At 36.9% G+C, this 25,647-nt stretch overlaps 1 protein-coding gene across 3 annotated transcripts in view; it reads left to right on the forward strand.

Moving 5' to 3' along the window:
- The window catches only part of LSAMP (limbic system associated membrane protein), an 823,632-nt gene that overhangs the window by 555,264 nt on the left and 242,721 nt on the right, over positions 1 to 25,647 (forward strand). For all 3 annotated transcript variants that reach the window (XM_072613944.1, XM_072613946.1, XM_072613945.1), the window contains exon 3: positions 12,866 to 12,991. In XM_072613944.1, the coding sequence (XP_072470045.1) occupies positions 12,866 to 12,991 (126 nt within the window). The remainder of the gene's footprint in view (positions 1 to 12,865; positions 12,992 to 25,647) is intronic.

The raw sequence follows: 25,647 nt of genomic DNA on the forward strand, positions 1-25,647 counted from the left end.
CATCCTAATGACTGTGACGAAAAGCAATGTCCATCTAGGTCCAAGGAACAGCCCTCTCTTCCCCTGCCACACCTTTGGTTCTTGCTTGGGGCACTATGGGGAAATTAACTTGTAGAGAGGTTAGCAACTCAGGTTAAAGGCTCACTTTCTCATAACCTTAGGGAATTTAATTACTAAGGTTAGAATTTAAAATAAGGTTACTGAAGGAGAGAGATTCTGAACTGATAAAAAAAAGTCCTAGCTTCCTCTATATCCACTCCCCCACCCAATACTTTAAGAACCAACTGGGTCATTTTAAGAACCCACTGCTCACCTTTCCACTGTGCTTCTCCCTCCCTTACTTATTCTGATTAAAATTAAATGAGTCCTCACTTTGCCTAAAACTAAATAGCCAAGGCAAGATGGCCCCTAGTTCTCACTTTTTCTTCCTTTTCCTCCCAATTTTGGATGTTGTACAGGATTTCTGTACCTTACCTATACTCACCACCCACCCCCACCAGAATTCAATCTTCCTTTCTTTGGTATTCAAGGGAGTAAATCCAGAATTTAGTCAGGGAAGGATGCCAGGGCAGGGGAGATATACTACTCTGGCTCTCCCCTCTCTCCCAGAATACCAATGAGGAAGGGAAGATTCTCCAGGCCAACATGGCAGGGGCTTGGGCTAAATACTTCATCCTGCCTGTGTTGGAGGCTTCTGGATAAGTCCAGTATGTTTATTACATAATTTGGCCTTGCTCAGAAGACCTGAGTGGATCTTATCTCTGACATTTACTTGCTGGAAGTGCTTGGCCAAGTCACTTGTTTTGTCTGGCCCTAAACTCCCTTACTTGTAAAAATGTAATTAGAGTTGGATCAGATAATCTCTAAGATCATGATCAACTTTAATTGTTTATAATTCTTTCCCTTATGTGGAGATTCTTTCAGTACCTCTGACCCAGAAGCAAACACTTTTGCTACTCCACACTCTCCACTGTGGCTAAAGTTTGGACCAATTCTATAAGGCCTCTTTTATTCTAAACTTTACTTCTTATAGCATACATAGATAGACAGCTTCCAGAACTGCAGTAAAGTTAGGTGTGATTTCAGAATGCTCAGGGCAGCCCATATCCATAAATGCAGCAACGCTAACTGTGAAGAGTCTGTTTAGTCTATAAGACAGAGCTAGCCACAGTTCTTTACTAGCTGTATGACTCTGGGCAAGTCACTTAACCCCTGATTGCCTCAGTTTCCTTATCTGTAAAATGAAGATAATAATGCATCTACCTCCTAGGGGTTTTGACTATCTTGTACATCTTAGGAGTTTGGGTAAGTAACTTTGCCTCTCTCGGTCTTAGTTTTCTCATCCCTAGCATGCTAATTAATGATCACTTGCAGCTTTAAAGCTATGCTCCTCTGACTGAGCTAGGTCATGGTCAATATCATAGAAGCAAGGAAGGCTTGAGAAAATGAAAAGATGTTTTACATATGTACTTTGTTCAGTCTTTGCTCCATTATCTGTATATGTCATTGATATTTATTACATGGAATATGTGTTTTCCTGGAGGTCAAGGACAATTTTATTTTTGTCTTTGTCCTCCCAGCTCCTAATTCAGTGCCTTGTAGAATAAGCAGATGTTTAATACATTTTTTTTTAAATTGAAGTGAATTATTAATAGACTGTAATGGCATCTAGTTCAGTGTCTTGCACATAGAGATGGTAATAATGACCTACAATATAATCTAATAGTTGCAACCTATAGTATTTATTGACCTTCAGATTGTCTTCAAGTTCAGTATTTCTCTTTTCCCTAAGCTATCTTTACACTCAAAGTGCCTTTTCCCTGTGAAAGATTCTTTACAAAATGCTCATTTCAGATTATAACTTTGCTAGATGGACTGTGGTCTTCCCATTTGAAAAAAAAACAAGGTAGCGGAGACTAATGCATGTTTCTGAGTAAGGAGGAGAAGAGATTCAGATATATTATATGGCTCATTCTGGGTACTACGGTGAACAACATGGCTTTAAATATTAACCTACAAAGTCCCTGCATTTTAGGAAATAGGGTACACTAAAAAGCAAAATCTTATAAAACTACTTAATTTTTTAGTCAAGGAAAAGGTAACACTGTTAACTTCTTTATCTGACACCCTGGGATTTGAACTTACAGTGTCTATTCACCTCAGATGTTGGGTTTCAGTATTGACTTTTGTTGCAGTGGACACTTGATGTTTTCAATTTGGGTACTTCTTCCAATGATATAGCTAGTAACCCATCCATACTTTATCATTATTTACAAATAGCCTATGTACTCCAATAAAGACTCTGTTGAGAATCTCAAATATTGGAGGCCTTCCCCTAGATCCTTTGGCATTTATTATGTACTTCTAAGATGTTCAAGCTGTCATTTTATCCCTTGAACTCCATACATGATTAGCCCATCTTCTTTTCCCACAACATATTCCCTGGATGATAACTTGTGCCATTTCTTAATTCAAAATATCATGGATAAAATAATGTGCTACAGTCTACTTAAACCAAATGCATCTTTGCTGATGTTGACCACAATTTTGATTCTTTGGGGATTGTGGTGTTTTGTGATTTGCAGCCATGTGGTTTTACCAGAAAACTATTGATATTAAAAAGACTGGTGTTCATGTCAGAGAGTGGTTTGCAATCATTGAAACCACTGCATCATTTCCCAACTACTATCTGCCCTGTTTTTCTTCCTTCTTTTGGACTCTGATTCCATCTCCAGGATCCAATCTTGTGAGCACAGGAATAATGGACTGACTTGAGAGGCTGATCATCCAACTTATATGTCATAGTCTGGGCAACAGGAGTCCTCGATTCATTTTTTTTTTGCTAAGTAGATTAAGAGGCCAATCTCCCTTAAATAATTATGGATCTCCTTGAACAAATCCTATGATTTTCTGAGATTTCATAGAATCAACACTATATCATCTAGAATCAAAAACATTTAGAAAAAATGCCTTTTAAGGGCATTTGTTCAATACTATGGAATTTTGGGGAATGCAAAGTCTAAGATAATTTCTTTCTAGATGTTGACTAAAGGGCTTGAAATATCAGCTGCTATATCCCCATAGGCAGGTACCTCAATAAATGCCTTCTGAATGATTTATTGTTATTATAATCTGAATGGTTAATTATTCATGATGATAGTAATTACCTACAATCCTTTGGCAGTAAGAGGATCTGCAAGCAAATAAGTAGAGTATTATCAGACACAGAAGTAAAGTAGAACTTTTTATTTTTTAATAAAAATGCTGGTGTGCTGGAGAGGGCACTGAATTTTGAATTTAAGGACCTGACTGTGTCACCTTGGGAAAGTTATTCAAGATCTCTGGGCCCCATCTTTGTTATCTATAAAATAAAGGAGTTGGACTAAATGATGTCTGTGGTCACTCCTTATTCTAAATCCAATAATCTGATACTGTTATTGCTGCGGGGTGATAAAATTATATTCATGGACACATTTTATTGTATTAATCATTTATTATTATTTCTGCAATATTAATCATTTATTATTATTATAATACAGTGGACAGAGTACTGAGTCTTTGAGTCAGGAAGATCTGAGTTCAAATGAGGCCTCAGACTCTTATTAGGTATGGGACCCTGGGCAAATCATTTAACCTTTATCTGGCTCACTTTCCTCATTTGTAAAATGAAGATAATACCTCCCAGAGCTGTTGTAAGGGACAAAAAAAGATAATATTTGTAAAAAGCTTTGAAACCTTAAAATTCAACATAAATGTTGCTAGTTTTGTAGTTGCTGTTGTCATCTGTTGTAGCTTTAGAGAATGGATCATCTTGTACATGGTATGAAGAAAACACTGTTTAATGATTTTAAAACTTGTGCTACTACATTATAGCCTATAATAATATATTATCTTATATGAGTTTTGATCATGTTACACCTAAAGACAACTAAAGTTAGGACTTAATTCAATAAGAATCAATTGCTTATAATTCATTTTGGACCACTGGATCATCCTGAAAGGAAAATAAATGAGTAGAAAACATGGAAATATGGATGCCAAATACATGGAAAAGAACATAAAGGTTAAAGAAGAATTAAATATCAATTCATGGATCGTAAAATCATGTATTAAAGCTGGAAGGGACCATAGAGAGTCTCCTCATTTTAGAGATAAAGAATTGAAACCGACCATTTAGTGACTTGCGCAGAGTCACACAGCTAATACATAATTGAGGCAGAATTTGTACCCAGATCTTACTCACTACAGGTCTAGCAATCTACCAACTATGCCATCAGAGATTCATAATGAGTTATTAGACAAGTTCCAGGGATATAAAGGGTCTTTAATTATTATCATGTGCTTTAGAACAGGTGCTTGTAATATTTACTTAATTATTTTGCATTTAAATATGAATCATAAAACAGCTAAGAAAAGGATTTTACTACTTGTTTTATTCAGAGAATCATAGATTTTTTTTGTTTGAAGAAAGTTTGATAATCTTCTAGAATAGACCCATTTTGTACCCACAATTTAAGTGTACTTTTATAGCATTCCCAAGAGTGGTCATCCAGTCTTTGCATGAATAATTTTGATAATGGGAGAACTTAGGATATAATAACTCATTCCATTGTTGTACTGAATGAGTTGGTAGTAATTTATTTCATATATTGAGTAAAAATATCCTTTCCTGGTGCCACTCCTGCCTTGTAGAGCCACACAGTACAAAAATATTCCCTCTTCTGTAAAACACCCTTTCACATTGATAAGTACTAAGATGCTTTTCCTTAGTTTGCAGATTAAGTATCCCTAGGCTCTTCAACCATTCCTGGATGATAAAATTTACAGAGTCCTCACTATTCTGGTCACTTTTTCCTTTATGCTCTCTAGTTTGACAGATTTTGACAGTTTCTCCATTTAAAATTCATAAGAACATAAGAAGAGTTACTAGTATTTGTCTTTATAAACTATATTGTCATTATAGAAATCCTTAGTGATTTGAGATGTTCTACCATTTTACTATTGTGACTCATTTCAATACCACATCATTCCTTGAATAGTTTAGCATTACACATTGAATTTATTATAGTAGTATGATGGTAAAGGATTGTTAGATGCTTATGCCATATGCCACTATCTTTAAGGTTAAATATTGGCCTTGGCATTAGCTTTTGAGAAAATTAGGTTAAGAAAGAGAGAGAAAATGAATTAGAAATATAAAGACCCATTGCAGCCTTTTTACAAATAATTTAAAAGAATATATTGTATCATCTAATGTGTAATTAGAAGTTATACTCCCAGTTCATAATATTTTAAGCTATAATATGCCTATATATTAAATTATAGCTATAATTATGCTTTTTAAAAATTAAAAATGCTTAATCAAAAAATGGAAAATCCATTTTTCAATAGCTACACTTTTGATTAAAAAAATAAAATAACCTTTAACCAGTTTGACAGATACCATTATCAAATCACTGATTGTAATATGCACACAAGAAGCAATATAAAAGATTTCCAAAAAATGTCTGATTGGAAAAAGATTTAGGCTCATGATAAACTGATACAGTGATAGTGGATAAATAATTTGTATAATTCGTATGTTGCATTTATGTCACTTGAATTTTAAGAGAACTAGAAAGCCTTCAAAATTTTGGGTGTATCTCTTATGGAAGATTTGTGAGAGAACATAGTCAAGTATTTCATAGGATGAAAAGACATAGATAGATTGTACTCACGTCCATGTAATAATAGATTCATTGAAATGCTGAGTTATAGTTATGCTTATTTTAAAAAGATTTGGAACCCAGATTTCTAATCGTAATAGAAGTAGTCATAGTTGTGGTAGGAGCAGTTGTAGTAGCCATAGTAGTAGTAGCAATAGTAGTAGTAGTAGTAGTAGTAGTAGTAGTAGTAGTAGTAGTAGTAGTAGTAGTAGTAGTAGTAGTAGTAGTAACATAGGGCTTTAGTGTTTGTAAAGTAATTTACAAACATCTCATTTTATCTTCACATCAATACCCTGAGAAGTTGGTGCTTTTATTATCCCCATTTTATCGAAGAGGAAACTGAGGCAGACAGAGCCTAAGTGACTTGTCCAGGTTTACATAGCTGGTAATTGTCTGAGTCTGTCTTGGAAATCAGCTCTGTAATCACTGTACCATCTACCCCCTTTCTTTTAGGCTCATGGAAACTAGAATCATAATTTCATAAATTTATAGCTGGAAAATATTGTAGAGATCATTTAGTCCAACCACCTTATTTTGTAGATTTAGAACCTGAAGTCTAGAGACATATAATTACTTAGCCAGGGTTATACAGGTAATAATAAGCATAGCCAGATTTACACCTAATTCTTCTTACTCCATAGTGAATATTTTTCATTATACTTCATCATCTCTCAAGTGCTTGTTTCTTGTAGGTCTTAAACCCAAGTTTCTCCTATAGGTATCTTATGCTGTTCAACTTCTCATTGACAACTGGAAGTGACTGCCAAAAAGAAGAAAGGAATTGGGCATTTGATGTTATTTATGAGTATATAGACCTCCTTGCCTTAGTTTTAAGGAAACAATACTTTTTGTTCTTGGTCATTTTCAGTTGTATCTGACTCTTTGTGATCCCATTTGGAGTTTTCTTGGCAAAGGTACTGGAGTGATTTGCCATTTCCTTCTCTAGCTCATTTTACAGATGAGGAAATAGAGGCAGATAGGCTGACTTCCCCAGGGTCTCAAAGTTGGTAATCCAAAGATTCTGTGAAAATAAACTCAACTCCTCCTAAGTGATAGGCAGATTTGGTATCCTTCCTCAGTTCATTAAATTCTCAGTATGTGACCCTTTGTAACTACATGAGATCAAGATATTAAGTAAAATGGGAGATGAATGAGGTGGGAATCTCTTGTTGAATCCAAAGCAATTTTATTTTACAGAATTATTGGATTGCCACCTTTGAGAGTTGCAATGGTCCTCAGTGGACTTTGAACAAGTAAGCAAGCTTTTATTAAGTACCTGCTATCTACCAAGGGCAGCTAAGTATGCAGCATTAGGCATGGAATCAGGAAGACTCATCTTCCTGAGTTCAAATCTGGCTTCAAACACGTTAGCTGTGTGATCTCAGGCAAGTCCTTTAATCCTACTTGCCTCAGTTCGTCATCTGTAAAGTGAGCTGAAGAAGGAAATGTCAAACCGCTCTAGTACCTTTGATGTGAAAATTCTGGACATGACCGAAACAATTCAACAACACGGAATATATCCCCCAATAAAATGTTATCTCTTTTGTTGGTGCAGTAGCTAGAGTACTGGGCCTGGAATCAACTGTGTGGCCCTGGGAGATTCACTTAACCTCTGTCTGCCTCAGTTTCCTCATCTGTCAAATGGGGTAATAAAAGTACCTATCTCCCAGAATTGTTGTGAAGATAAAGTGAGATAATATTTGTTTTTTATTTTTAGACTCAAACACCAGAACATAATTACAGAATAGAGAAAAGAAACAAAAACATAACATGAACTTAAATATCGGAACTTAAGTACAAAATTAAAAAGCAAAAATAATCCCATGTCGTGCATAGCAGAACATAAGAGAGGATTCAAATTATGTAAAAATATATTTTCATTTCAAGAAAGCTTCTATGATAAAAAATACTTGTTGTATTGAAAATTGTCCGTCTTTGCTTCCTTGTGACTTCTTTTGCTCTCTGCTATGCACTTTTTAACTTTGTTCTTTTTCTCCTTTCCCATCTCCTCCCCCTCCCCCAAGAAGGTTTGGATATGTTTCTCTGTAGCTATAGATATATGCATATATAACTGATTCTATACCTGATCTTTGGTTGTTATGTTTGTACATATCCTGATGAACACCTGCTCACTGGATCCAGATGGCTCAGGAGGGGAAAGTGAGGCTGGTGACCTTGCACAGCCCTCCCTCACTCAAAGCAAAGTCAAGTGCAAGTCACGTCATCATTTCTCTGATGGCATGACCTTCAAAAACAAAGAATGAACACAGACAGACCTGTTTCCTATCCCTCCTGCCTTCTCTATGTTACTTCTACCAACTATTACTTGCCTACACTCCTCGAAGTATCTCTCCCCTACCCTCCCATTCCCATAAATCTAAACACCCTTCTATACCCCACTTTTTACCTATTCCCTCGCCTCTAAAGATCCCTTCCTTGTCCTCTCTCCCCTCTCTATGCCCCTACCATTTTATTTCCTCTGAATTTAGAAGATTTTTATATTCTTCTAAATATATATGTATTGTTCCCTCTTAAACCCATTCCTGATGAAAATAGGTTACCAGAACTACCACCCCTCCTCCCCCAAAATAATTATTCTTATTAGCTGTTCCTAAATGGTTTTACTTTTTAAATTAATATCATAGTCAGGTTACCCCAATCTTTGTTATGAGCTACCCAATTATTAATAAGTCTTAGACATACATTTTACATATATAAAAGGTAAACAGTCTGTCTTTATGAATCCCTTATAATCATACTTTGGTATATACCTTATATTTCTCTTGATTCTTGTATGTCAAATCTTTTATTAATTTCAAGATTTTTGTTAATGAAGTCTTAAAAGTCTGAGAGTTGATCAAATGTCCATTTTTTTCATTCCAAATAATACTTAAGTTTGCAGGATATGATATTTTTGGCCAGAGCCCCAGGTCTTTTGCTCTTCAATATATTGTATTCCACGACCTGCAGTTCTTTAATAACTTTGCTGCTAGGTCTTGTGTAATTCTAATTGTGGCTCCATCATATTTAAGTTGTTTTAATTTTGTTGCTTTTAATATTTCATCCTTGATCTGGGGGTTTCAGAATTTGACTATAATATTCCTAAGAGTTTTCCTCATAGGATCTCTTTTAAGTGGTGAACGATGGATTTTTTTTTTTCTATTTCTACTCTCCCCCTCCCCTATCCAATGATTCAGGACAATTTTCTTTATTTCTTATGATATTTTATCAAGATTCTTTTTTTGATCATAATTTTCAGTTAGTCCAATTATTTTTATAATTTTCACTTCTTGATCTATTCCCCAAATCTGTTGTTTTTCTTTTCAGATGTTTCACTTTCTCTTCTATTTTTCATTCATATTTTGTTTAATTATTTCTTGATCTCTTATAATTTCTCTGGCTTCACTTTGCCCAATTCTAATTTTCAAGGTGTCATTTTCTTCCTTAAGATTCTGTATCCCCTTTTCTAATTGTTTGACTTCCCTTTCATAATGTTCTTGTTTTTCTTGGATTATTCTTTTTTTTATTAGTTTTTCCTCCATCTCTGTCATCTGATTTTTAAAGTCTTTGTTTAAGATCTTCTATGAATTCTTATAGGTCAGGTGACCATTTGATTTTATTCTTGGGGATTTCTTTAATTCGATATCCTTCTCTAAAGATGAACCCCCATCATCTCTATTTCCATACTAGCTTTCTGTGGTTGGATTCTTTCTCCTTTGCCTGTGCATTTTTTTTTTTTTTTTTTTGTGGTATTGGCTTAATTTTTGTAATCACCTCTAGCCCTGGGGTATGAGAGATGATGTCTCTTGTCCCAGCTCTTCAGTTTTTCCCTCTTGCCTGGAACCAAAGCCAAACCTCCAGATCTCTTGTAAATTCCCACAGCCAGCAGCTTTCTGCCCCACTGCTAAGGCACTGGCTGGGCTGATGCTGGATCCTTCTCACCCTGCAGCTCTTCACAGCACAGCAGAGGTTCCCTCAATCTTCCTGGGCTCAAATGCCCAACTCCTCCCACTAACTAGGGGTAAAAGGACATGTAGCTGGGGCCTAGGCAGACTCTCAAACCAACTAAGGTGCTATTTTAACTCTTTTGTGGGGGAAAAAATCATGAGTGCTTGGAATTTTCTGACCTACTTCACCATCTTCCCAGAATCCTCTGAGAGAATATTTGTAAACATTACTTGAAAACCTTAAAACTGTGCCATAGCTAGATAGATATAGATACATGTATACACAAATATAGATATGTATGTGTGTGTATAAGCTATTATTACTATATTTCCATGTAAGCTACAGCTCAGAAATGGCTGAATCTCTCACATGTGCTGTGTTGATTAGGGGTCTATATATCTTTCCTGTGAAAGACATTATTTCTACTTAGTGCCACAATTCAGTTCTGTAACTTGATTTTGAACTATATCATCATCCTCCAGGACTTCTGATTTCTTCTGTATGGGGGAATTTCTTCTGACTCTGCAAATCATAATTATATGTGACTTAAAGTTCTAGATAGTTCCCTGAGGTTCAGAGAGGTTAAGTGAATTGGCCACGGTCACACAGCTAGTGTCAAAAGCAGGTCTTACACGAAAGCTTTTCTAAATCCAATTCCAACACTCACTTCAAAATGCCACAGTCTTAATATCTCTGAACCTTAATATACAGTCTTAATACCTAGTTTCAATATCTTAAAATCTATTGTGAAAGGCATCCTAGATTTAACGTTAAAACATCTATCCTCTTCTTCCCCTGCTTTTGCTGAAGCATTTACCCGTGGGCCATCACGATCTTCTAATGGATATTTGCAGGGATAGAACAATTTTTCAGTCTATTTTCTCTGTGCTAAGAAAGACAGAGGATTTTTTTTCATGTACTACTTTATAAGGACTCTAATGTTGAGAGAGCAAGAAAAATTTTAAGATTCTCCTCTATTGAATTCCTAAATTCTATTGTCGTTCTCTCCATTCTTGTGTGTGTGCATTTATATACACAAAATGGTATGTGTGTATTCATGCATGTAGGTATATGTCTCTAGATATACATGCACATGTATGTATTGTCTGACATGCATATAACAAAAACATGTATGTTTCTATGTATTTAAACATGCAAATGTATGCATGTGGATATTCTGGAACTGGATATATATGTGTGTATTTCTAGACCTAAATCTACAGATAGATGATTAGAAGTAAGTAGGTGATAGGACAGAAGGATAGAAATACTACAAGACATTAAATGTGATGTTTACACTATTTCCTTTGCTTTGTCAACATGTGGAAGAAAAGTTGGCTTTTGGTTCCATTTTCTTCCAGGTAGTATAAATCTAGGTACAAATCAATAATAAGAAATTGGGCTCTTCACCTGTGTAAAGTTACTTGTTTTCCATTATCCTACAGAGAGCCCATCCTTATTAGAGCAGAGCTGGGACCTGTCCATTACACTACTCCATGCTAGTCAGATAGATTCTAGTAATAACTATAGTGGGAAATTGACGGACTACAGTTAATGCTTTGGGATTTGGCAAGCTGATGAAAACAAACTTCTTAAAAGCAACAGGCCCAGACCCCTAAGGTGGTTTGTTCTCCATCAGAGCACTTTATTCAGCTGTGCTAAACCCTTAGCCCAAACTGGCCAATTTCAGCGGGGTGGATAAGTGCATTGTAGTTAGAAATAACCTTAGAGCTCACATTGTCCAGTAGCCCATTATTACATATGAGGAAGCCCTAGGATATAAAGTGACTTGTCCAAGATGCCTACGTGAAGGTAGACAAGGCCAATGCTGAGAGCAATATTTCATTAAATAAGGAACAATTTATGAAGTATTTACTTTATTCAGGTCTCTGTGGTAAGTACTCGTGGAGATACAAGACCCAATGTAAGTGCTAGAAAAAAAATGTAGGATTAAATTGAATTAAGACAGATTAATAGATATATACATAGATATAAATATATGCATATATATATAATTCATATTAATACATTATCATTGTACAAGAAATACATACATATGCAGTCCTTATGTATGTACAAATGTATATGTACATCCACACCCACAAGAATGGAGGGACTGTCAATAGAATGCAATATCAAGTCTGAGGAGGTCAAGGTTTAGTTATTGATTAGGGAAACCAGGAACAGCATTTATGGAGTGCAGAGTGCTTCGGAGGTTGTCTCAAAGAACAGATAGAAGTTCAACAGGCAGAGGTAGTTTTCGGGAAGTCAGTCCAGGGAATGTCACCAACAAAACATGAATGAGAAACCAGAGGACAAAATCAATCTAAATTGGAGCATAAATTAGGCACACAGCAGTAATGTGAGATAAGTTTGGAAAAGGAGGCGGACCCCAGATTCCACAGGATGTTATGCCTGACTAAGTAGTTGGAATGCTACTTGGCAGGCAATAGGAAGCCACTGAAGAATTTTGAACATATAACCAGAGACATGTATATGAAAGATTATTCTCTGTGTGATACAGAAGACAGAATGGGGAGAAGGAGGAAGGGAACGAGCATTTACTGCGTACCTATGATATGCCAGGCACTGGGTTAAGTACTTTACAAACATTTTCTCCTCACAGTCCTGGAAAGTATGTGCTATTTTTATTTTACAGTTGAGAAAACTAAGGCAGAGACTGACTTACACAGTGTCAGAAAGCTACTACACTTCTAAGGCTGGATTTGAGCCCTGGTCTTCCTGATACCAGGATCAATACTCTACCCATTGAGCCACTTAGCTTCCCCATGGGAATAACAGATGTGGGAATATGTTTTAAGAGTTAAACCTAGATCTCCTGACTCCTAGCCCATCATTCTTTGTATTGCTGTTCTGTTTTTAGTTGTGTCCAACTCGATGACTCCCCCCACACCCTATTTTTGACAAAGATACTGGAGTGGTTTGCCATTTCCTCCTCCAGCTCATTTTACAACTGGGGAAACTGAGGCAAATAGGGTTAAATGACTTGCCCAGGGCTGCACAGCTAGTAAGTATGGGAGGTCAGATTTGAACTCAAGAACTAGAGTCTTCCTAACTCCCAAGCTCAGCATTCTATCCACTGCACCACCTAGCTGCCCCCTTATTCTTTAGTGTTTCCCCACAGTGTCTCTCAGGTATTCTCAGCATCCTTCTCTGAAGTTAACATAAGTCATCTGTTTTTGTGTTCTTAGTTCCACCAAAGATCTCCAACATCTCCTCAGATGTCACTGTGAATGAAGGAAGTAACGTGACCCTGGTCTGCATGGCAAATGGTCGTCCTGAGCCGGTCATCACCTGGAGGCACCTCACACCAACTGGTAACTACCTCTCTAGTCTCTGAGAGAGAGGATTTCAAACTTAAATTTAGAGAACTGGGCAGACACTAAACATCTACACAGCATCATTTTAGGCAAATGCTAATTAAATTAGTTTCAGGTGATGGCTACGTTCAAAGAATGTGCCCTGTGAACGACTGGCTTCATCTCTATTGCTGCTCTGTATTCATATCTCATAAGTAGTCTTCTCAGGGTGCCTGGAAGAATCTGCAATATGATTAAGTAATGGGAGCCTGAAATAACCAGCTCACTAGTCTACAATTTGGATTTCAAATCATGGCCAATAATTCAGGGAGAGAATTATGTTAAAAATAAGATTAAATATATAGCCATGTAATTTTCTCTCACAGAGTAATCAACGGATATCCCCAGGCAATATTTAAAGTTTTCTTTTCATATAAACTAAGCAAAGTCCAGTGGCAGAATCACATCAAAACAACTAACATTGTAGAACTTCAACCCTTGTGAATACAACAGTAATCTCCCCAGATTTCCCATACTAATTTGAGAACCCCGTAATGAAACATACTTTTACTTGACTCTTTGGTCTTCATGTTCATCCAACTTGGGTCAATATCTTTATGTTGTGACTAAATTTAGCCCATCCCCTGCATACCCAAACCACCTTCTTCAAGTTGAGTAGCTCTTTAATGTTATCTGAACCGCATGCTAAATAGCATACAGAAGCCTGGATATCTTCTTCTGTTATTCTTATGTAGTTGATGAAAATACAGAAGGTCTCGGTGAGTGTCCAAGTAAATTGGTCTAGCTTTGGCATAACCCCAAAGTGGGACTGAAGTATGGGTTCTACTGTTGAGTCCTGTAAAGTCACATGAATAAGGGGGTACAGGAGAATGTTGGATGCAATAAAAGAGAAGTACAGGAATTGTGACACCATAAAGAATTTTGGAATGGAGAAACCCAACATACACACAAAAAAACCTCATTAAAATCTATCTTTAGTGGTCGCATGGGCAGAAAGAGCACAGTGTCAGGTCCATAGTAGGCACTTACTGCTTGCTGACTTGCTGAGAAGTAGCATTGTGTGTAGGTCTCATATGACGGACAAGTGACACCAGCACTTCTGGTCTGTATCCTCCAGCAAATACATCTCTTTTCCCTGTCTTTTCCTTGCTGAACTCATTATGGATACTTTCTTTAATGCTCCTAAGGATCCTTGCTTTCTGCTACTTCTCTGTCCAGTATAGACAGATAACCTTACATTAGATCACCATAGAACATCTTGCCTATCTTTGAGTCTTCTGTGATCCAGAAGATTGCCTCTGGAGATCAGAATGATTCTAAGATTTGGGTTTTTCTCCAGGGTTTTTCTTAGGGTTCAGATCTTTTATGGCTACCCTTGAACAAATGGTAACTTGAACATTATAGCTGATTTAAAAAAAAAATCTTAAGATGCATCATGGCTGAGTGATTAAATGCTAGGTGAGGTCTATTCTGGATTAGATCAGATATCTCTGTCTCTGTCGCTGTCTCTGTCTCTGTCTCTGTCTCTGTCTCTCTCTCTCTCTCTCTCTCACACACACACACACACACACACACACACACACACACACACACACACACACCAGTCTCACTTTTCAAATATGACCTAGGGATTCTCTCCTCAATCAGTAAAGAGTGCTGGGGATTACTCACATCTAAGATGTATAGATTGATGCACACTCTAAAATCTGGCAGTATTCCACTAACCTATTTGTTCCTGTGTTATAATCATAGATCCTATATTAAAATATTCTAGGATGTGAGGGAAATAACTCTAAATATAGACCATAATTGAGTTACATACTACTCTAAGAAATGCCAAACCAGCCACCAGCTATATTTACCTATGTAAAAGTAGTTATTTATTCGCTGTGTTTTGTGTGTGTGTGTGTGTGTGTGTGTGTGTGTGTGTGTGTGTGTGTGTTTTCTGACAATGAGTATTAACTCTCCTGGTCTACTCCTTTGTCTTTTTTACGTCTTACATAAGCACCTTATCATATTCTTTCATTTCCCACCCCTGAGCTCTTATTCCCAGTGAGAGAAGAGAGGGTTTGCCTAGGTGATAGAATAATGAACATGGGGTAGGCGGTTTTGTCGCTCTCCAAAGTTGGAAGGACAGAGGTATTCCTTTCACCTCTTTCTGCACATAAAGGGAAGCCTTATTTGGAGTCAGCCACGGAAGATGCTTTACTGTCTCATATGACAGAATAGCTGCTTGCGATTCGAGGTAGCATGAGCAAGAAATCCAGCCAGCTTTGTTCAATTATTAATCGCTCCTTCAACACTACAGAGTGTGGCTGTCGTGCAGAGGAAGTGTACCTGTAATTAGCTCGACCCCACAGGGACATCAAGCCTTGAAAGGAGGAAGCTTCTTTGCAGGGTTTGTGGATACCTGATTGCCTGTCATTTGATGACACTGAGGCAGAAAGAAAAGAAGGTGGATGGTCTATATCTTATGAGAAAAGGAATATTTATTTCCCTCCTCCTTTGTTTTCTTACATGTGGGTTGAGTATTTTGAAAGAGGAAATTTTTTTATTTAAGTATATCACAATGCATTTTGAGGGAACAAAAAAAGGCTTGTAAGATAATAATTTGCAAAATATACAAAATCAGAAATTTTATCTGAAATGGGTGGAGCAGAAGAGAGGAGAAAACAGAGGATGTCTTTACTCAGAGGGTGCCTTCCTTCTCACACTGGCTCCTTCCCTTCTCTTTCCATTTTAACCATTCTATAGAGTCAAAATGGCATATCATGTATGTGGGTGTGAAAATATAACCTATTCCCCCGTGATTAAGTTAGGCTTTCATAATCCTGTGAGTCTCAAGGGGAAATCATATCATAACTTATATTTCCTTTGGAACATTTGATCTCCCTCCTGTGAGAATCCTGGTCCTGTCTTCATCAGACTTTTGTTTCTAAATCTTTCTAGTCATATCTAAGTAGAAGTCCATCTCTTGTGTGAGCATCACATTCTGTCAGAATTACTCAGGATTTTGCTGGAAAGTATTTTCTAGGCAGTTCATTTCTGCTAAGGTTATTAACCTGAGTAAACCAATGAAATTTCTCCCTTTTTTTCTCCTCTCTTGCTTACCAGCTCACTCTATGGAGCCATGTACTATAATCTGCAGGTTACAACAAGGTCACAGTACTTGAATGTATACTCCAAAATGAAAACTTGATATAGCAACCCTGCCAGGGTTCTAGAAATTTTCTAAGTTCTATAAGGAAGTTCAATATACTTTGATGGGTCTGGGAAGGGAAGGAAAAACTACTGAAAACTGTAGGTAATAGAGACTCACTGTTTCAGTTACAATCCTCTTTTTACATTTGACTTTCTATTTCTGTTTCCATTTACTCATTGTTTGTTCAGTTCAGAACGAAAATAAAATAATTGAGAAACTACTATGAGAGCCTAGGAGGCTCCCTTGATCCCCAGAGGTTGGGTTGATTCTTTGTTCCCCAGAGGAGTCAGGAGTACCTATCCTGTAATCCTAAAAGATTGGGAATTTACAGACTCTACTAGAATTGACCGTCCCTTTTCCAGGTTTTTCAAAGTTTAAATGATGTTCCTGAGGTTAGCCTTATGAAATTCCATTACTACTGTATACTCATGGGCCTTATTTCTATTTGTAAAACAGATGTAGCTACATAGCATCTCTAGTTCTTCTGGGATTGTTAATGAAATTTCTAGCCTTGAAAATTTGTGAAAAGTAAATAAAGAAGCAAGCTTAGTTTAATTTTAAGATCTGAATGTTCTATCATTGAATAAGTTGTGGTTCCTACAATAACCATAGTTTTATCCTCTGGAACACATGAGGGAAGAAGGTAGTATGAATATGTAGTTGGTATGGAAAATAAATGCTTTAAGATTTGTGTTTCAGGAAGTACTATTTCTAAGGTTCTTTAGAGTGAAGTTTTAGGAATATGGTTTGATTTGAAGACTGTCTGGGTTGTGGACAAGGTATCAAGGGGCTGAGAAGTATCAATTACAAGTATTGAGTTCAACTCAGTTCCAAGGTATATTAAGTGAACACCTATTATCAGTATGGTACATTGCTAAGTTGTAAATAAGAACATTTCAAACCTACTCTAAATATTATTTTCATTTGAGCTTCATGTTTCTGTTTTTTAGAAATTTTGTTTTAGATTTTCTAAAAAATGGAAGAAAAATGAAAGAAAAAATAAAACTTGATATGTAATTGAGATACTAATAGGTCTGATTTCATTGGTATAGGGAACTCCTAGGTGAGGAATGAGACTGTATCAACCCAGACAGGCATTTTCTCTATAGTGTTAATCTTTAAAAGTGCCTGAAACAAGGTAAGCTATATACCGAAGGTCATGTAGTCCATGTCCAGCAAGACTTGAGCCTAGCTCTTTCTAGCTTCACAGTCATCTCTCTGACCACTCTGTCATGTTACCTTAGATATTTAACTCATGTATCTCAGATCTATAGAATATCTATTTTTTCCTAAAGAAATAACACCTTACCAGAATAAAGTTCAATAAAGATTTATATTCATCTCTGTTTTACAAAAAGGTGACATTACATTAAGAGCTTGGGGATAAATCATCATATTAGCCAATCATGCTAAGCTATTCTGTATTTCTGATTTTGAAAATCTTTTTTTTTAACTTATCCACATTTTTTTCCATAGCTGTAGGGGAACTAATTGCAACGTCTACTTTTTTCCCCAAAATGTAGACATTTTGTGAGTTATTTGTGTGTAAAAACATCTTAAGTTTATTTTAAGATTAGAAGTATATTTTTACCCAATTCATATGATTCCAGAATGGCCTAATCAAGTCAGCACAGACTTTGCTTCAGGAAACTTCCCATTGAAGCAAATGTACTGTAGACAGAATGAGTCCTTGCAGAACTAAAGGATATTGTGGCTATGCATTTTGGAGTCTCTAGCATAAGTCAGATGATCCTATCTGATGCATGTCAGAGGGACTGAAATCAGTCACATGTCCTCTGAATACTTTATAGTCTATAGCGATGTTAACACAATGTTGCAAGGAGCACTTGACAAATGTTACCTGAATTGTTGCAATGAATTTGGAATGAGTGTCCTACATACTTCTGAACAAGCTTTGTTGTGAATCCTCTAGTGTGCCGAAAACAAAACTAGACATTTTGTATTAGTCCTAGTTCCTAGACAGATTTACTTCTAAATCCTACTATTTTCACTAAGCAAGATGGAAAAGAGCAAAACCAAACCAAAAAACAAACAACAAAAACAAACAAAAAACCAGCAAGTTGGGGATTTCAAGGAGTAGAAATGAGAATTTTAGGTTGAAAGTGGTCAATAATAAAAATAACATTTATTACAGATTGCAAAGATGTGAAACTTACAAAAACTATGTGATATACTATCAGTATTATTTCCATTTTACAGATGAGAAAACTAGGAATCAGAAAAGTTAAGTGACTTGGTCACATAGCTATTAATGATCAGAGGCAGAATTTGAATTTGGGTGTTCCAGACTCGATGTCTAGCAATCTTTGTACTATGCCATATTGCCTTTCTGACCAAAAATATACAGGTCAAAGTGAAAAGTAAAGAGTCAAATCAGAGTCAATCCTTTGTTCTTGTTCAGTTGTGCCTGACTCTTTGTGACCCTATTTGGGCTTTTCATGGCAAAGATACCAGAATGGCTTGCTATTTCCTTCTTTCGATCATTTTACAGATATGGAAACTGAAGCAAGTAGGGTTAATTGACTTGCCCAGGATCACACAGCTAGTAAGCGTCTGAGGCTGATTTTGAACTCAAGTCTTCCTGACTCCAGGCCCTAGTATTCTCTCCACTATACCACCTAGCTACCCAAAGTCGGTCATCCTTTCTGTTCTGAAGGTGCAAGTCTGGTTCAGGGACCGAGTCCTCATATTCTCCACTCCACAATACTCTTGGTTGAGAGGTACAGTCCTTAGAATCTATTCCAAGGGCAAATGTAATGATTTACATCTTTATTTCCATTACTGGGTCCAGGTACGTCAGATGATAGAAGAGGGAGGAAAAACTGAGCCATCAATCAGTCAATTCCTTTGGATGGTTCTTTCCAAAAGTAGGACAATCCATTCTTGGAGGCAGAGAGACATCTGCAGATATCAAACTGAAACGTTGCTGACAACATGCAGCCGACTTTATGTTTTTCCTTTCTGGTCACTGCTTTCTTCACAGAATGTTCTTAAATTTTGTTCTATCACATTATGGCACCGTATAGAGTTTGTTTCCATTTCTGACTCCCATAACTGACAGTAAATATTGTTCAAATTTGCCTACTGAGAATCTTCATGTCATTAAATGATATATTAGCAGGATACATTTCACAGTGGTACTAGCCATGGAAAATTAAAGATTTTAACATCTTCCATTTGTGATACCAGACTTCCAAACTCTTCCTACCCTATAATGATGATATGACACTTCTGAGAATATTTTCTTATGGAAAACCTTATCTTGGTACATCACCAATGGGTTCAATGAAGCACCACAGCACATGTGAGAATAAAGAACTTGTCTAGTACAATGGAGGTATACATTTTCTATCTTCTGCCTGTAAACTCTTATTTTGGGATTCATTTCTCTTTGTTAACCCTTCTAAAAATAATTTGTTGCCATCAAAAAGTGGCAGTAGTTTTAACCTACCAGACAGCTACTTATTTTTTAAAGTTAGAGTAGTAAGAGAGAATTCTAATAAGAAAAATTATCTTGTACTCTCAGTGGTAAGACACTTAGCAGTAACAGAACATATAGTCACTCAGTTTTTGTTGACCTACTGTGTGGCTTGTCTAGCTCATTAGAAATCTAGATTGAAAGGAAAACAATAAAAGAGGAAAAAGAAAGAAAAGAATGGCTGTGAAAGTTGGAGAAATTGGCAGGCAGAGGTGATAAAAATCAACAAGGAAAAAAAATTAAGGTTAATTCATTCTGAAAGCAAGAGCAAACCATCCTAGTAGAAGATAGAAACAGGGCTAACTTTATATCTGACAAGCACAAGAACCACAACACCAAAAAACCTGGAGAACGCAGTGAACTTAATACGTACACACACACACACACACACACACACACACACACACACACACACACAAGCTATGCTTCTCTCCCTAACATGTGTGTGTGTGTTTGTCCTTCATTACCGAAGAAGACCATGCCATCAGAGAAATGATGACATGACTTGCACTTGACTTTGTTTTGAGTGAGGGAGGGCTGTGCAAAGTCACCAGCCTCACTTCTCCTCCAGAGCCATCTGAATCCATTGACCAGATATTCATCAGGATGACTGGAGATGACCCAGGATGAGGCAGTTGAGGTTAAGTGACTTGTCCAAGCTCACACAGCTAGTGAGTGTGTCAAGTGTCTGAGGTGAGATTTGAACTCAGGTCCTCCTGACTCCTGCACTGGTGCTCTATCCACTTCACCACCTAGCTGCCTCTCTCTCCCTAACATATACAAAAGAGAAAGAAGAGAGAAAATGATAGGGGAAAGTAGCAAGAAAGCATACTTCTAAGATTATACCTCTGTGTGTGTGTGTGTGTGTGTGTGTGTGTGTGTGTGTGTGTGTGTAGAGAGTAAGAGTGAATATAGTCATTTTTTTCTGTTTCCAATAAATCAAGAATAAGAGAAAATGGGCTTAAAGAATGAGTAGGAAGGATTTCGTTCAGCTTTTCACAGTAATATTTTCACAGAAACAAGGGAGTTAGTAGTGCCTACCATACAAGAAACAGTTAAGGGAAATGGAGATATTTAGCCTTGAGAAGAAGAGACAAGGGGGAAGTAATAGCTGTCTTCAAATACTTGAAAGGCTGTCATGTGGAAGGATTAGGTTTATTCTGCTTGGCTTCAGAGAGCAGTACTAGTCTATTGAGGGGAAACTGAAAGGAAACAGATTTTGCTTCAATATAAGAAAGATTTTTCCCCCTAATAATTAAAATAATCTGAAAATAATCTCAATTTACGTGCACATAAGACTTTCTGAGATAAGTAATACAAATGTTATTATCTGCATTTTAGAGTTGAGAAAAGTGAATCTGAGAAAGTTTAGATGCCTTGACCATAGTCACACAGGCAGTAAGTAGTAAAACTAGTATTTCAAGTCAAGGCTTTTGATTCTAATTCTAGTGTATTTTCCAGGATATCATACTACCTCTGCACAGAAGGAATGAGCTTTCTCACAAGACAGTGTTCCCCATCTTTGAAGATTTTCCTGCGGTGTTTGGATGATCAGATTCTAGTTACGTTATTGAAAGAATATACTGATCAGGAGAAGGACCAGAGTAGAAGGATTCTGAAGTCCTTTCCAACTCTTTGAGACATTAACTCTTACTAACCACCCTTCGAAGAAAGAGTTAAATCTTTAAGAGCTACATGAATGCAATTTATTATTGTTGGTACCACTATAATCATCGTCATCATCATCCTCAGGTGTGAGCAGGTTAAGTGATTTGTCCAAAGATTAAAAATGAAAAAATACTATTAAGTAGTAGACTCTAGACTTGAACTCAGTTTTCCTGACTCGCTAGACAAGTACTGAACCTTAATTAATATGAGAAATCCAAACATCTCTACCTATGTACTCCACAAGCAATTTAAACATTTTTTCCAAAATATACATTAAGCTGATTCCCACACTAGTTCTCACTATCACCACTCTAACAAAATCCTTTGTAAAAAGCTCACATAGAATATTGCAGTATCTTCCTGTAGGTTTTTCTGTATTTATCCCTTCCTACCTCCAGTGTTTCAAATCATTTCCAAATTAATTTTTCCTTATCTATACATAAGATCATTGAACAAATTCTTCAAATAAGCATTTAGCACCTACAATGTGCAAGGTACTGAGCATGTAAATATAAAAATTAAACAATCTTTGCCTTTAAAACCTTATATTTTCCTTCTGAGTAGAGGAAAAAGACATGCAAGATGTATTCAGATAAATATTTGAGGAAGGAGATAAGGCTAATGACTATGGGAATCGGGAAAGACTGCATTGAAAAGATGGAACATGAATTGGTTATAGATTTGGAGGTATGGTGATGAGAAGGGAAGGCATTCCAGGTATGGGGGATGGGAGTGTGGTTTGAGTGAATATGTGGAGACAGAAGATGAAAGTGCTAGCTTTACATACCTGCTGGAATGTGGCATGTATAAAGGGAACTAAAGCAAAATAAACGTGGAAATGTAGTTTGGATTCAGATTGTTCAGGGTCTTTCAGTATCAGGCTGAGTAGTTCATGTTTTATCCTATAGGCAGTATGGAATCTATTGAAAGTGTTTGTGCAGGGGTGCAGGTTGATCAGTCTGTGCCTTAGTAGTTTATTTTAGTAGGCATGAGGAAAATGGATGCAGAGAAAGGAGACCAAAACAAGAACAATTAGGAGACTGTTATCATAATATAGATCAGCCTTGCCTGGAACTTGAACAATAACTATTTATTGTAGTTTATCCTTTGTTCTTAAAGACGACCATGACCTCCGAGAGGTGATGCCATCACATGTAAGTGAATTGGGTTTAAGTGACAGGGAGCTGTGCAAAGTCACCAGTCTCACTTTCTCCTCCGGAGCCATCTGGGTCCAATGGCAAGATATAGATTAAGATGACTGGAGCTAGACCAGGAGGCAGTGGGAGGTCTTGGCCTTTTTAAGCTAAAGTCTTTCTAAGTTCTCACTTTGACTGAGGCAGTGCCCATTCAGTGACTAAAGTTAGGTTAGAAATGAGGTAGGAGAGCTATTTAAAAGGTAAGCAGATAAAGGTGAGAGAGAGAGAGAGAGAGAGAGAGAGGTAGATTAGCATGGCTTGAAATGATTGGCCCTGAATGATGAGGGAAAGAGTAAAATCAAGAATAAACCTGGGTTTATGACCTTTGGCAGATAATGGAACACTCCAAAAACATAGGAGAGTTTAAAGAAAGAGAAGAGAGGGAACAAAGATATAAATCTTGTTTTGATTGAATTTGAGGTGACAGCAGGATGTCCAGGGAAAGGTATCCAGTACTACCTGCATTTGGAGATAATAAACCTTACCTAAGGAGAAGGATTAAAGTTGGTTATGGAGATTTGACAGTCATCTGGAGATGTGTTTATGTGTTTATCAGTGGCTCCCTAGGAGCTAAATCATACACTGTTGTCTCCCTTGCTGTAAAGATTTTGAGATACTAATAAATTTACAGAGCTTTTAAGTATCTGGGAGTAGTTTTTTGATTTGTAAAAAAAAAAAAAAATAGTTGTCATCCCTTGTGTCAAGATTCTAATGAATTTTAAAAATTCATTTAAAATGTGATTTATTGAAATTATGACAAAAGGGATGGTAATTATAATGATTTTTCAAACCAAAGAATCAGCCAAATACTCAGATACTTGAAGAATCTACAGTTCCTACTGGATCCTTTTTTTCCTTCTTCATTCCATTAATGTTTTTAAGTTGATTTGATCTAATCCATTTATTTTCCAAATAAGAAAAGTGAAATCCTGAGAGATTATGTGATTTGTTCAAGTTCACAAAGCTAGGAAATTAAAGAACCATAATTTGAATCCAGATTCTCTGCAGTCATATGCTTTTCACATGATGCCATTTTACCTTCCGTAGCAATGTCTCTATGCCTTTGTATTGCGAACCCCTCCCCCCCACCCCTCTCTCCATCTGTGCCTGGAATCCACTCTCTTCTCAGCTATTCCTCTTAGAATCCATGGCATTCTTCAAGACTCATTCAAATATTTTCTCCTAAAAGAGGCTTTTCCTGGTCCTCCCATTTGCTGTTGGCTTCTGCCTCAGTTATCAGGAATCTACTCTGCATGTATCTATATGCCCTCTCCCCTGGCAGAATGCTAGAGGAGCTGTTTTCACCTGTTCCTTTATATTATTTTCTTTGTATGATTCCTAGCATATAATGAGATCTTAAAAATGTTTGTTGATCATTCATTTCAGTAATTAATTTAAACACCAGACAATGGAATTTTGTTTCGTGAAATTTAGAGCTGGAAAGCCCTCAGAGATCTAGTTCCACCCTCTCGTTTTACAGACGCAGAAATTAAGACCTAGAGCAGTTAAATGATTGACCCAAGGTGATCCAGCAAATCTGGAACTCACATATCTTTAGGGGTTAGAGTGGGGTGGAGTGGGATGGGAGGGATAAACATTTAAGTTCCCACTATGTGCCAGGCACTGTCCTAAGCATTTCATATATTATCTGATTTATTACTGAATACAATATTCTCAAAAAACAACTTTTATATTTTTTAAAATGTCATTCCTTTCCTTTGTCCTTTACTTTTATTTTGTGATCCAAATCAGATATTCTTCTCATGTCAGTCAAAACTTTAGAAGCCCAGGAGTCATCTGTATAAAGTCCCTTTCTCTTCCACCATGTGATTGTTAAATTGGGGCTATTGCTGCCGTTGACTGCGGTGTTAAGGCCTAGGGAAAGGAAAGGAAAAGAAAAGAAGGGAAAAAAAGACTTGTATTAATAATTCAGTTTGCAAATATCAATGCAAATCAGATCTAATTCTTCAAGGTATTCTAGTAATAAAAACTGAAATGTCAATCTTTGAATGACATCATTCCTTTCCTATGCATGGTCACTGAGGCTCTCTGCTGTTTTGGGCAGTAGCAAAACAGTGCTTGATTGGGGAATGAGATGCTTAGAGGATATGTGGAGAGGAAATAGCTCTGCTGCCTCACACAGTACCTGTCTGCAGAGAGAACCAAGAATTGTTCATGAAGCCTCCCACTTCCCCTTCCTTCCTGCAAAAGCAAAAATCTCCAGCAATAATCATACTACATCACCTACTGTGGAGGAAAACATTGCAGGTAGCAGTATTTATTTTGCATTGTTACTTGCTTAGTATTTCTTTCTTTTTTTTTTAAGTATATTTCAGAGATCATAAGGAGTCTCACAAATACCTGATTCTGATGCATACTTACCTATAGGCTTACCTCTTATAGGCAGCTAGGTGGCACTGTGGATACAAAGCTGGGCCTGGAGTTAGGAAGACTCATCTCCCTAGGTTAAGATCTGACCTCAAGACACTTACTGGCTGTGTGATTCTGGGCAAGTCACTTAACTCTGCCTCAGTTTCCTCATCTGTAAACTGAGCTGGAGAAGGAAATGGTAAACTACTCCAGTATCTCTATCTAGAAAACTTCAAATGGGGTGACAAAAAGTTCGACACAACTGAAATGACTGAGAAACAACAAAGATCTCAACCTCTTGGAGGTTGAAAAAACTCTAAGACTATAAGCTGCAGAGGAGTCACATATCTTCACTGATCGAGGGAGTGTTAGAGTTTCATGCACCATTAAAATCACAAGAGACCCTAGGAATAGGGTTCTGGGTTACTAAGCGTGACCTCCCTCTTAAGCTACCCAGCAGCATTGTATATTTAGACGCTGGAATCCACTTCACTACATTCTCACCCACTTCCACAAGGAAGGATCATAGATGATTAATTTCTATTTGTGTAGTTTTCTTTGTTATCTTTTTCCTAATAATGATACATGAATATTCAGTTAAAGAAACCCTTTCCCCAGCCCCAGCCCTGAGAAATTCTACTGTCTCTATCACTGGCTTCCTGAATCTTTTTTCTTCCTCTCTTCTTGTAAGTGCCATGGACCATATCTGATAGGTGCA

This window comes from Notamacropus eugenii, chromosome 5 (assembly GCF_028372415.1).
Source record: "Notamacropus eugenii isolate mMacEug1 chromosome 5, mMacEug1.pri_v2, whole genome shotgun sequence".
Taxonomy (NCBI): domain Eukaryota; kingdom Metazoa; phylum Chordata; class Mammalia; order Diprotodontia; family Macropodidae; genus Notamacropus; species Notamacropus eugenii.